This window comes from Oncorhynchus gorbuscha, linkage group LG01 (assembly GCF_021184085.1).
Source record: "Oncorhynchus gorbuscha isolate QuinsamMale2020 ecotype Even-year linkage group LG01, OgorEven_v1.0, whole genome shotgun sequence".
Classification (NCBI taxonomy): Eukaryota; Metazoa; Chordata; class Actinopteri; order Salmoniformes; family Salmonidae; genus Oncorhynchus; species Oncorhynchus gorbuscha.
Window position 1 is genome coordinate 240,232 of NC_060173.1, and position 14,406 is coordinate 254,637.

A 14,406-nucleotide genomic window follows, 5' to 3' on the forward strand; every position below is an offset into this window, starting at 1 on the left:
GTGTGTGTGTGTGTGTGTGTGTGTGTGTACCATGATTGAGAGGTGTCTGTATGTCCATGTTGTTGACAGAGACCACTCCTCCATGCTTCAGCTTCACTGTCATCCCCTCCAGTGGTGGCAGACTGAGGGTTACTGAGCGCGTGCAGACCGCATCCTGCTCATCTGCACACTGAAATATACAGAGGCACAATGGAGGACAGAAACACACTGAAATTCAATGTTGGACTGGGACATGGAAAAACACAGACCAACTATGGCCAGCAGAGTGATACAGCACACTGAAAAAAAGAGCGACACAATGACGGACTGATACAACACGAAATGTAGTTGAGTTATAATAGAGAATATGATCCATAATGGAGGACATACGTTACCAGTCAAAAGTTTGGACACACCAAGTGATTGCAGGGTTTTTCATTATTTTTTACTATTTTCTACACTGTATAATAATAGTGAAGACATCAAAACTATGAAATAGCATATATGGAATCATGTAGTAACCAAAAAAGTGTTAAACAAATCAAAACATATTTTATATTGGAGTTTCATTAAAGTAACCACCCTTTGCCTTGATGACATCTTTTCACACTCTTGGCATTCTCTCAACCAGTTTCATGAGTTAGTCACCTGGAATGCATATCAATTAATAGGTGTGTCTTCTTAAAAGTTAATCAGTGGAATTTATTTCCTTTCTAAGATGTTTAAGCCATTCAGTTGTGTTGTGAGGTAGGGGTACAGGTAGGGGTGGTATACAGAAGATAACCCTATTTAGTAAAAGACCAAGTCCATATTATGGCAAGAACATCTCAAATAAGCAAAGAGAAATGACAGACCATCATTGCTTTATGACATGAAGGTCAGTCAATCCAGAGAATGTCAAGCACTTTTAAAGTTTATTCAAATATAGTTGCAAAACCACCTCTATGATGAAACTGGCTCTCATGAGGACCGACACAGGAAAGGAAGTCCCAGAGATACCTCTGCTGCAGAGGATCAGTTCATTAGAGTTACCAGCCTAGGAAATTGCAGCCCAAATAAAAGTAACAGACACATCTCAACATCAACTGTTCAGAAGAATAAGGCGTCATGGTCGAAATACTGCAAAAAAAACACTACTGAAGGACACCAATAAGATGAAGAGACTTGCTTGGGCCAACAAACATAAGCAATGGACATTAGACATTATTCAGTAAATCTGTCCAGATGATCTCTGCATGTGTGGTTCCCACCGTAAAATCAAATCAAATCAAAATGTATTTGTCACATACATTTACATTTACACATGGTTAGCAGATGTTAATGCGAGTGTAGCGAAACGCTTGTGCTTCTAGTTCCGACAATGCAGTAATAACCAACGAGTAATCTAGCTAATAATTCCAAAACTACTACCTTATACACATAAGTGTAAAGGGATAAAGAATATGTACATAAAGATATATGAATGAGTGATGGTACAGAGCGGCATAGGCAAGATGCAGTAGATGGTATCGAGTATGTACATATGAGATGAGCATGTAAACAAAGTGGCATAGTTTAAAGTGGCTAGTGATACATGTATTACATAAAGATGCAGTAGATGATATAGAGTACAGTATATACGTATACATATGAGATAAATAATGTAGGGTATGTAAACATTATATTAAGGAGCATTGTTTAAAAGTGGCTATTGATATATTTTACATTAATTCCCATCAATTCCCATTATTAAAGTGGTTGGAGTTGAGTCAGTGTGTTGGCAGCAGCCACTCAATGTTAGTGGTGGCTGTTTAACAGTCTGATGGCCTTGAGATAGAAGCTGTTTTTCTGTCTCTCGGTCCCAGCTTTGATGCACCTGTACTGACCTCGCCTTCTGGACGATAGCGGGGTGAACAGGCAGTGGCTCGGGTGGTTGTTGTCCTTGATGATCTTTATGGCCTTCCTGTGACATTGGGTGGTGTAGGTGTCCTGGAGGGCAGGTAGTTTGCCCCCGGTGATATGCATCGCGGAAGTTAGAATAGCAATGATCCAAGGTTTTACCAGCCCTGGTTGCGCAATCGATATGCTGATACAATTTAGGGAGTCTTGTTTTCAGATTAGCCTTGTTAAAATCCCCAGCTACAATGAATGCAGCCTTAGGATATGTGGATTCCAGTTTGCAAAGAGTCAAATAAAGTTAGTTCAGAGCCATCGATGTGTCTGCTTAAGGGGGAATATATACGGCTGTGATTATAATCGAAGAGAATTCCCTTGGTAGATAATGCGGTCGACATTTGATTGTGAGGAATTCTAAATCAGGTGAACAAAAGGACTTGAGTTCCTGTATGTTGTTGTGACCACATCATGTCTCATTAACAATAAAGCATACGCCCCCGCCCCTCTTCTTACCAGAAAGATGTTTGTTTCTGTCGGCGCGATGCGTGGAGAAACCAGCTGGCTGCACCGACTCCGATAGCGTCTCTCCAGTGAGCCATGTTTCCGTGAAGCAAAGAACGTTACAGTCCCTGATGTCCCTCTGCAATGCTACCCTTGCTCGGATTTCATCAACCTTGTTGTCAAGAGACTGGACTTTGGCGAGTAGAATGCTAGGGAGTGGCGCGCGATGTGCCCGTCTCCGGAGCCTGACCAGAAGACTGCCTCGTTTGCCTCTTTTACAGTCGTTGTTTTGGGTCGCAGGCTGGGATCCATTCCGTTGTCCTCGGTGAAAGGCAGAACACAGGATCCGCTCTGGGAAAGTCATATTCTTGGTCGTACTGATGGTGAGTTGACCCTGCTCTTATATTCAGTAATTCTTCTCGACTGTATGTAATGAAACCTAAGATGACCTGGGGTACCAATGTAAGAAATAACATGTAAAAAAAACAAAAAACTGCAGAGTTTCCTAGGAACGCGAAGCGAGGCAGCCATCTCTGTCGGTGCCGGAAGTATCTCATGGAGCATGGAGGAGGAGGTGTGGTGGTGTGGGGGTACTTTGCTGGTGACATTGTCAGGGATTTATTTAGAATTCAAGGCACAGTTAAACAGCATGGCTACCACAGCATTCTGCAGCTATACGCCATCCCATCTTGTTTGCACTTAGTGGGACTATCATTTGTTTTTCTACAGGACAATGACCCAATACACCTTCAGGCTGTGTAAGGGCTATTTGAATAAGGAGGAGAGTGACGGATTGCTGCATCAGATGACCTGGCCTCCACAATCACCTGACCTCAACACAGTTGAGATGGTTTGGGATGAGTTGGACCGCAGAGTGAAGCAAAAGCAGCCAACAAGTGCTCAGCATATGTGGGAACTCTTTCAGGACTGTTGCAAATGCATTCCAGGTGAAGCTGGTTGAGAGAATGCAAAGAGTGTGCAAAGTTATCATCAAGGCAAGGGGTGGCTACTTTGAAGGATCTGAAATCTAAAATAAATGTTGATTTGTTTAACCTCTCTGGAATATGTCGGACGGTAGCGTCCCACTTGGCTAAAAGCCAGAGAAAATACAGAGCGCCAAATTCAAATCAATTCCTATAAAAGTCAAACTATCATGAAATCACACATGTAAGATATCAAATTAAAGCTGCACCTGTTGTGAATCCAGGCAATGTGTCAGATTTCAAAAAGGCTTTTCAGCGAAAGCAAACGATGCTATTATCTGAGGTTAGCACCTCCATAAACAAAAGAGAGAAAACATATTTCAACCCTGCAGCTGCGACACAAAACGCAGAAATAAAAATATAAATCATGCCTTACATTTGACAAGCTTATTCTGTTGGCACTCCAATATGTCCCATAAACATCACAAATGGTCCTTTTGTTCGATTAATTCCGTCTATATCTATCCTAAATCTCCATTTATTTGGCGCGTTTGATCCAGATAAATACCGGTTCCAACTTGCGCAACGTGACGACAAAATATCCCAAAAGTTAACTGTAAACTTTGCCAAAACATTTCAAACTACTTTTGTAATACAACTTTAGGTCTTTTTTAAAGTAAATAATCGCTAAAATTGAAGACGGGATGATCTATGTTCAACACAGGAAGAAAAACAAATTGAAGCATGCTTTCTGGTCTTGCGCCTTTATCAAAAAGTACACATAAATTGACCCTCATTCAAGATGGCCGTACTTCATTACACAAAGGAATAACCTCAACCAATTTCTAAATTCTAGTGACATCCAGTGGAAGCGGTAGGAACTGCAAGCAAGTCCCTTAGAAATCTGGATTCCCAATGAAACCTCATTGAAAAGAGGGTGACCTCAAACAAGAAAATATCTGAATGGTTTGTCCTCGGGGTGTCGCCTGCTACATAAGTTATGTTATACTCACAGACATGATTCAAACAGTTTGAGAAACTTTAGAGTGTTTTCTATCCAAATCTACTAATGATATGCATATCTTATCTTCTGAGGATGAGTAGCAGGCAGTTGAATTTGGGCATGCTTTTCATCCAAAATTCCAAATGCTGCCCCCTATCCTAGAGAAGTTAACAGTTTTTGATTACTACATGATTCCATATGTGTTATTTCATAGTTTTGATGTCTAGAACGGAAATTCCTGGAATGAGTAGGTGTGTACAAACGTTTGACGGGTAGAGTATTTTAAACGATCCCATTTTCATACATGTAATAATATAAGCTTGAAGCCCACTTAAAACCAGTAGGTGACTTGCAGCAGGACGTATGCAGGTTGTTTATATGGGATGTGTTACCTGAACAGTTTCTATGATGACAGAGAAGTGGTTGTCAGTGCAGTCTCTAGCCAGCAGGTACTGACAGTGGCCAGAGAAGGTAAAGAACTTGTTGTCAAACGTCTTGAAGTGAGACTGGCCTGTCACTAAGCACTCCCCTGCAAAAGGACACATAACACAGCACTGAGGGAGTGTCTGTGAGTGAGGGTGTGTTTGTGGGAGTGAGGATCTGTTTGTGTGAGTGAGGGTGTGTTTGTGTGTATGTCTGTATGTGTGTTTGTGTGAGTGAGGGTGTGTGAGAATGTGTGAGAATGTGTGAGAATGTGTGAGAATGTGTGAGAGTGTGTGTGTGTGTGTGTGTGTGTGTGTGTGTGTGTGTGTGTGTGTGTGTGTGTGTGTGTGTGTGTGTGTGTGTGTGTGTGTGTGTGTGTGTGTGTGTGTGTGTGTGTGTGTGTGTGTGTGTGTGTGTGTGTGTGTGTGTGTGTGTGTGTGTGTGTGTGTGTGTGTGTGTGTGTGTGTCTCACCAGGACAGCCTTGGTTGGTACACTCCCAGGAGCCGTGTCGACAGATGCTGGAGACAGACGAGAGGAGAGAAACAACATTAACGATACCATCACTGAGAGAAATACCCCACTGTCCTGACAGCAGCACAACTGTGTGTGTGTTTGTGTACCAGGTGTTGCAGTCTTGTGAAATGCTGGAACCAGGAGGGAAGCGTTGACCCATGTGAATACAGGAACAGTGAGACACCTCCACACAGAGACCACCATCTAGCACCTTACCCACTGAAAGAGAGAGAGAGTTAACACCTCACCCACTGACACAGAGACCACCATCTAGCACCTTACCCACTGAAAGAGAGAGAGAGTTAACACCTCACCCACTGACACAGAGACCACCATCTAGCACCTTACCCACTGAAAGAGAGAGAGAGTTAACACCTCACCCACTGACACAGAGACCACCATCTAGCACCTTACCCACTGAAAGAGAGAGAGAGTTAACACCTCACCCACTGACACAGAGACCACCATCTAGCACCTTACCCACTGAAAGAGAGAGTTAACACCTCACCCACTGACACAGAGACCACCATCTAGCACCTTACCCACTGAAAGAGAGAGAGAGTTAACACCTCACCCACTGACACAGAGACCACCATCTAGCACCTTACCCACTGAAAGAGAGAGTTAACACCTCACCCACTGACACAGAGACCACCATCTAGCACCTTACCCACTGAAAGAGAGAGAGAGTTAACACCTCACCCACTGACACAGAGACCACCATCTAGCACCTTACCCACTGAAAGAGAGAGTTAACACCTCACCCACTGACACAGAGACCACCATCTAGCACCTTACCCACTGAAAGAGAGAGAGTTAACACCTCACCCACTGACACAGAGACCACCATCTAGCACATTACCCAGTGAAAGAGAGAGAGAGTTAACACCTCACCCACTGACACAGAGACCACCATCTAGCACCTTACCCACTGAAAGAGAGAGAGAGTTAACACCTCACCCACTGACACAGAGACCACCATCTAGCACCTTACCCACTGAAAGAGAGAGAGAGTTAACACCTCACCCACTGACACATTGACCACCATCTAGCACCTTACCCACTGAAAGAGAGAGAGTTAACACCTCACCGACTGACACAGAGACCACCATCTAGCACCTTACCCACTGAAAGAGAGAGAGTTAACACCTCACCCACTGACAGAGAGAGAGTTAACACCCCACCCACTGACAGAGAGAGAGAGAGTTAACACCCCACCCACTGACACAGAGAGAGAGTTAACACCTCACCCACTGACAGAGAGAGAGAGAGTTAACACCTCACCCACTGACAGAGAGAGAGAGTTAACACCCCACCCACTGACAGAGAGAGAGTTAACACCCCACCCACTGACAGAGAGAGAGTTAACACCCCACCCACTGACACAGAGAGAGACAGAGAGTTAACACCTCACCCACTGACAGAGAGAGAGTTAACACCCCACCCACTGACAGAGAGAGAGAGAGTTAACACCTCACCCACTGACAGAGAGAGAGAGAGAGTTAACACCCCACCCACTGACACAGAGAGAGAGAGTTAACACCCCACCCACTGACACAGAGAGAGAGTTAACACCCCACCCACTGACAGAGAGAGAGTTACCACCCCACCCACTGACACAGAGAGAGAGAGAGAGAGAGTTAACACCTCACCCACTGACAGAGAGAGAGTTAACACCCCACCCACTGACACAGAGAGAGAGAGTTAACACCTCACCCACTGACAGAGAGAGAGAGAGAGTTAACACCCCACCCACTGACACAGAGAGAGAGAGTTAACACCCCACCCACTGACACAGAGAGAGAGAGAGTTAACACCCCACCCACTGACACAGAGAGAGAGAGTTAACACCTCACCCACTGACAGAGAGAGAGTTAACACCCAACCCACTGACACAGAGAGAGAGTTAACACCCCACCCACTGACAGAGAGAGAGTTAACACCCCACCCACTGACAGAGAGAGAGTTAACACCTCACCCACAGACACAGAGAGAGAGAGAGTTAACACCTCACCCACAGACACAGAGAGAGAGAGGGTTAACACCTCACCCACAGACACAGAGAGAGAGAGTTAACACCCCACCCACTGACACAGAGAGAGAGTTAACACCCCACCCACTGACAGAGAGAGAGTTAACACCCCACCCACTGACACAGAGAGAGAGAGTTAACACCTCACCCACTGACAGAGAGAGAGTTAACACCCCACCCACTGACACAGAGAGAGAGTTAACACCTCACCCACTGACAAAGAGAGAGAGAGTTAACACCCCACCCACTGACACAGAGAGAGAGAGAGTTAACACCCCACCCACTGACACAGAGAGAGAGAGTTAACACCTCACCCACTGACAGAGAGAGAGTTAACACCCAACCCACTGACAGAGAGAGAGTTAACACCCCACCCACTGACACAGAGAGAGAGAGTTAACACCTCACCCACTGACAGAGAGTTAACACCCCACCCACTGACACAGAGAGAGAGTTAACACCTCACCCACTGACAAAGAGAGATAGAGTTAACACCCCACCCACTGACACAGAGAGAGAGAGAGTTAACACCCCACCCACTGACACAGAGAGAGAGAGTTAACACCTCACCCACTGACAGAGAGAGAGTTAACACCCAACCCACTGACACAGAGAGAGAGTTAACACCCCACCCACTGACAGAGAGAGAGTTAACACCCCACCCACTGACAGAGAGAGAGTTAACACCTCACCCACAGACACAGAGAGAGAGAGGGTTAACACCTCACCCACAGACACAGAGAGAGAGAGGGTTAACACCTCACCCACAGACACAGAGAGAGAGAGGGTTAACACCTCACCCACAGACACAGAGAGAGAGAGGGTTAACACCTCACCCACAGACACAGAGAGAGAGAGGGTTAACACCTCACCCACAGACACAGAGAGAGAGAGGGTTAACACCTTACCCACTGACACACAGAGAGAGAGGGTTTACACCTAAACCACACACACACACACACACACACACACACACACACACACACACACACACACACACACACACACACACACACACACACACACACACACACACACACACACACACACACACACACACACACACACACACACACACACACACACACACACACACACACACACACACACACATTGCATACCGTGCATACTGGATGTCATGGTGAATGCACCAATTTGTAAGTCGCTCTGGATAAGAGCGTCTGCTAAATGACTTAAATGTAATGTAAATGTAATGTAAATGTGTTGTGTCCTGTACTTACCTGGGCAGCTGCAGCCATCCACACATTCGTCCTTACAGACCTCCTGGATGTTGAGACTCTGACAGGTGGTGGAGCAAGACCTAGAACACTCACTGTAATGCATCCCTATTGGACACCTGGGGGCTACACACACACACACACACACACACACACACACACACACACACACACACACACACACACACACACACACACACACACACACACACACACACACACACACACACACACACACACACACACACACACACACACACACACACACACACACACACACACTTTTGTTATTTTCTCCAGCTCCACATTATTTACCTTGAGAGGTAGTGCACCAAACATCTTAGCTAGATTGATAATTGCACGGCTAAGAACTTCTCTGCAACAATGTTAAAATGGAACTGGTTCCCTTGTACTTATTGATGATATGACGGCTGACAAAAGCATCAGGAAGGATTTTGAAGTGTTTAGGGCTATATTATTATCTGCTCAGATTCAGGCAAATGCTTCAAAACTCATTGGACGGCAATTCACAGTGCAGATGGACAATGACTCGAAGCATACTGTGAAAGCAACCCACTACTTTTTGAAGGCAAAGAAGTAGAATGTTATGCGATGGCCAAGTCAACCACCTGACCTGAATCCAATTGAGCATGCATTTCACTTGCTGAAGGCAAAACTGAAGGCAAAAAACGCCCCAAAAACAACAGGAACTGAAGACAGCTGCGGTAAAGGCCTGGCAGAGCATCACGAGGGAAGAAACCCAGCAGCTGGTGATGGGTTGCAGACTTAAAAAATAAAGATTTCTTTATTTTTGTATGTTTTTTGAACCTTTATTCAACTAGGCAAGTCAGTTAAGAACAAATTATTATTTTCAATGATGGCTTAGGAACAGTGGGATAACTGCCTGTTCAGGGGCAGAACGACAGATATTTACCTTGTCAGCTCGTGATTCAACCTAGCAACCTTTCAGTTAATAGTACAACACTCTAACCACTAGGCTACACTGCCGCCTCTTCAGGCAGTCATTGACGGCAAATCATTAAAACTCACAAATAATTGTATTATTATGTTAGTTTGTCCAATTACTTTTGAGCCCCTAAAATTGGAGGGCTATGCATGAAAAAATGTAATTCCTGCAGGAATAGTTTTGACAAAACCCTTAAATTAAAGATGAAAGTCTACATTTAAAACACATCTTGATTGTTTCCTTTCAAATCTAGTATGGTGGTGTACAGAGACAGAATGATGAAATCCATTGTGGGGATGTATAGAGACAGAATGATGAAATCCATTGTGGGGATGTACAGAGACAGAATGATGAAATCCATTGTGGGGATGTATAGAGACAGAATGATGAAAACCATTGTGGGGATGTATAGAGACAGAATGATGAAATCCATTGTGGGGATGTATAGAGACAGAATGATGAAATCCATTGTGGGGATGTATAGAGACAGAATGATGAAATCCATTGTGGGGATGTATAGAGACAGAATGATGAAATCCATTGTGGGGATGTATAGAGACAGAATGATGAAATCCATTGTGGGGATGTATAGAGACAGAATGATGAAATCCATTGTGGGGATGTATAGAGACAGAATGATGAAATCCATTGCGGGGATGTATAGAGACAGAATGATGAAATCCATTGTGGGGATGTACAGAGACAGAATGATGAAATCCATTGTGGGGATGTATAGAGACAGAATGATGCAAATTGTGTGCCTGTCCAAATACTCCTGGACTTGATTATATTTTGAGGAAGTGTTACTGCCTATGTTGTTGCTACAGTGTCTCAAGAAGGGCAGAAAAACAACTGTAATGTTGTTTTTCCAGATACAGAATCCTCCTAAAGGGCTGAAGCCAGCTTCAGTTAACTTCCTATTAGTGTTCAGACTTACAACAGTAGGTTTACAAAACGTAAGTCCTCTGCACTGCAAACACAGACACTCCCAACCCCTCCCCTCCTTTCTCTCAGAGACTCACTGCATTGGCTCTCCTCCAACCAGCCATGCAGCACCTGGCCATGGGCATGGCAGGTCCTGGCGAACTCCAATAGGACTTGGCAGTGGCAGTCTGGCCCCACACCTAGCGCCTCCCCCTGGCCACAGTGACATGCCTCTTCCTCACAGAGAGACAGGAAGGCTTCTGGAGAGACCAGACTGGCACAACGCAGGAAGACAGGAGATGTACGCAGCACACTGCACCTGGATAGCATCTAGAACACACACACAGCGGGCACACACAGCTGGCACACACAGCTGGCACACACAGCTGGCTCACACAGCTGGCTCAAACAGCTGGCTCTACATTTCCTAAGGTTTTTCTTGCAATTAACCTTACTACCGGACTAAAGTACATGTCAATCAGAGGCTGTCTGTTGATAGAATGCCTGTTGGTGAGTGGCATGAAGAAGTACATTTGATTGGTCTAAAGATGGGAGCAGAGATTTCTCATCCGAGTGGAGAAGTGGACCTGAAGCAGACACTTCAAATTAGGCCAAACAGAAAGGACAATAAGATGCGCTTTACATCCATTTACAAAACACAGCAAGATGTTTTCTTTTCTCTATGTTAATTCGACCTCTACACACCGTTAGCACAGTGCAGGAACACTGGGTTAGGGTTAGGGTTAGGGTCAGGGTAAGGGTTATGGTAAGGGTTAGGGTAAGGGTTTAGGGTAAGGGTTAGGGTAAGGGGGTAAGGGTAAGGGTAAGGGTAAGGGTTAGGGTTAGGGTTATGGTAAGGTTGGTGAATCCTGGTCTAGGGGGCAGATTTGGGATAAGAGTACTATTGGTCTTACTGAAGGTGTATCTGCGGTGATGTTACAGGATTGACTGGGAGGAGTGACGCGCCGGCAAGGTTGACCCGCCCCTTTCAGGGCCCAGGAGTTGGCAAAGTCATAACTGTCGTCTGTCAGGAAACCTGGATACAAACAAACATGTTATTACAAAGAGCTCCCTGTTGGTGTCTCTCTCCTCAATACAGCAGGCTACAGTTAATTTGGAATGTAGTTGGTGCCTTCACAAACACAGACAGACCCACAAACACGTTCTTTATCCCCTCTCATCACCTCTCAGACCTCCGCCCTCATATTATTTCCTGTTCTTTTGGTGACTCAGTCCCTCTGTCCTTCCAGGAATCCAAACCTCAAACACACACACACACACACCCTCCTGTACACACCTACACAGTCCCTGCACACACACACCCTCCTATACACACCTACACAGACCCTGCACACAAACACACCCTCCTATACACACCTACACAGACCCTGCACACACACACACACACACCCTCCTATACACACCTACACAGACCCTGCACACACACACCCTCCTATACACACCTACACAGACCCTGCACACACACACTCCTAAACACACCTGCACAGATCCTGCACACACACACACACACACCCTCCTATACACACCTACACAAACCCTGCACACACACACACCCTCCTATACACACCTACACAGACCCTGCACACACACACACACACCCTCCTATACATACCTACACAGACCCTGCACACACACACACCCTCCTCTACACACCTACACAGACCCTGCACACACACACACACACCCTCCTATACATACCTACACAGACCCTGCACACACACACCCTCCTATACACACCGACACAGACCCTGCACACACACATATACACACACACACCCTCCTATACACACCTACACAGACCCTGCACACACACACACACTCACCCTCCTGTGCAGTGTAGTCATCATCAGGTACAGTGTTAAAGTTGCCGCACAGCCCACAGGTGCGGTTACCATGGTGTTTGGTCATCATCAGGGCAACATTAGCTTGGTTGTCGATGGTTACGGTGAAGCCAAACTCTTCACTCCATAGCTTATAAAAGCCCAGCTCAGACCCAGCAAACACACCATGAGACGCATAGGGCAGGGACAACCTACACAACCCAACACACAAATGTAAAACACACAAACACTTGCCTTAGACCTTACAGTCTAGTGCGGGAAACAAACCTTAGCTCCGGTTGATGACACACACACAAAGCCTACCTCTTCTCTCTCTGAGACAGGTGACCGTCCACAGAGAGGTGCAGCTCAAACACCTCGCCAAGAAACAGAGTCACCCCACTCCTCTGCCCCCGGACAAAATCACCTAGAGACACACACACACACACACACACACACACACACACACACACACACACACACACACACACACACACACACACACACACACACACACACACACACACACACACACACACACACACACACACACACACACACACACACACACACACACACACACACACAACAAACACACCAACACCAACACCAACACCACAGAACACACACACCAACATCACAGAACAAACACACCCAGAGCGAAATAATTATGCATGATACAGCCAACAACTCAGAAGAAGAATAGGAGTTCCCAAGGGTCTGTGCTGGGTCCTCCATTCTTTATGTAGAGGAGCTGGTTCTTCTGTGTGTGTGTGTGTGTGTGTGTGTGTGTGTGTGTGTGTGTGTGTGTGTGTGTGTGTGTGTGTGTGTGTGTGTGTGTGTGTGTGTGTGTGTGTGTGTGTGTGTGTCCTACCCAGCAGTGTGAAGGCTCTGTGCTGACAGTCTCCAGCCAGCAGGTAGCTACAGTCTCCAGGGAACTCATAGACAACTCCATCAAATGTGTGGACATGATGACGGCCAAACAGACTGCACCGACCAGACAGCCCTGCCACACACCCTACACACACACACACACACACACACACACACACACACACACACACACACACACACACACACACACACACACACACACACACACACACACACACACACACACACACACACACACACACACACACACACACACACACACACACATAAACAAACATACACACACACACACACATAAACAAACATACACACACACACATAAACGAAAAATAAACACAAACGCACACACACAAACACAGAAATACAAACACACACACACTATTGCTGTTATGCTGTCTTCTCAACTCACCAGTCAGATGTAGCAGAACCCACAGCTCTGTCCACCCCCTCCATCTACAGACCACCTGAAACACAGACAGACAGACAGACAGACAGACAGACAGACAGACAGACAGACAGACAGACAGACAGACAGACAGACAGACAGACAGACAGACAGACAGACAGACAGACAGACAGACAGACAGACAGACAGACAGACAGACAGACAGACAGACAGACAGACAGACAGACATCATCATCGGTCAGTGTCTGTTTTAAAAGGGCAGAACAACAGGAGATGGATTCTGAACCGGTGACTCTCCGGTAGGAGACCCTCCTCTTTAATCTCTGAGCTACCTGCTGTCACCCTCCCAGGGCAGGCAGGCAGACACAGACAGACAGACAGACAGACAGACAGACAGACAGACAGACAGACAGACAGACAGACAGACAGACAGACAGACAGACAGACAGACAGACAGACAGACAGACAGACAGACAGACAGACAGACAGACAGACAGACAGACAGACAGACAGACAGACAGACAGACAGACTTGTACCTCCATGTCTAATTAAAGTCCAGTGTCTGCTCACAGTCTTTCCTGAGCTCCTCTCACAGCAACAGGTAATGTCCAGACAGTGAGAACTATTGATGTAATCCACAGTGTTCTAATGTGGTCATGCCTCACTCTCTCTCTCACACATACACTCACTGGGAGGTCTGTTATATAGCAGAGGAAGCCCACAGAAGCCAAGTGTGTGTTGTGTCTTCTACGGGCACAGTGCCCCCCACTAGTCCCCCACCCATCTCCATCAAAGTAACAATTGAAGGAAGTGCCAGTCCATCAGCCAACTAACTGATTAGTCTGCACACACATACCAATGCCAACCCAAACATTCCACACACGC

At 45.9% G+C, this 14,406-nt stretch overlaps 1 protein-coding gene across 2 annotated transcripts in view; it reads right to left on the bottom strand.

The window, feature by feature from the left end:
- Positions 1 to 14,189, bottom strand: part of vwf (von Willebrand factor) — a 208,587-nt gene extending 194,398 nt beyond the window's left edge. For both annotated transcript variants that reach the window (XM_046342718.1, XM_046342727.1), the window contains exons 1-12: positions 14,058 to 14,189; positions 13,524 to 13,578; positions 13,095 to 13,238; positions 12,545 to 12,647; positions 12,224 to 12,432; positions 11,294 to 11,415; positions 10,478 to 10,709; positions 8,492 to 8,614; positions 5,326 to 5,437; positions 5,177 to 5,223; positions 4,674 to 4,810; positions 31 to 169 (exon numbers count right to left, since the gene is read on the bottom strand). In XM_046342718.1, the coding sequence (XP_046198674.1) occupies positions 31 to 169; positions 4,674 to 4,810; positions 5,177 to 5,223; positions 5,326 to 5,437; positions 8,492 to 8,614; positions 10,478 to 10,709; positions 11,294 to 11,415; positions 12,224 to 12,432; positions 12,545 to 12,647; positions 13,095 to 13,238; positions 13,524 to 13,578; positions 14,058 to 14,063 (1,429 nt within the window). In that variant the 5' untranslated portion in view covers positions 14,064 to 14,189. The remainder of the gene's footprint in view (positions 1 to 30; positions 170 to 4,673; positions 4,811 to 5,176; positions 5,224 to 5,325; positions 5,438 to 8,491; positions 8,615 to 10,477; positions 10,710 to 11,293; positions 11,416 to 12,223; positions 12,433 to 12,544; positions 12,648 to 13,094; positions 13,239 to 13,523; positions 13,579 to 14,057) is intronic.
- Between the last annotated feature and the right edge of the window lie 217 nt (positions 14,190 to 14,406).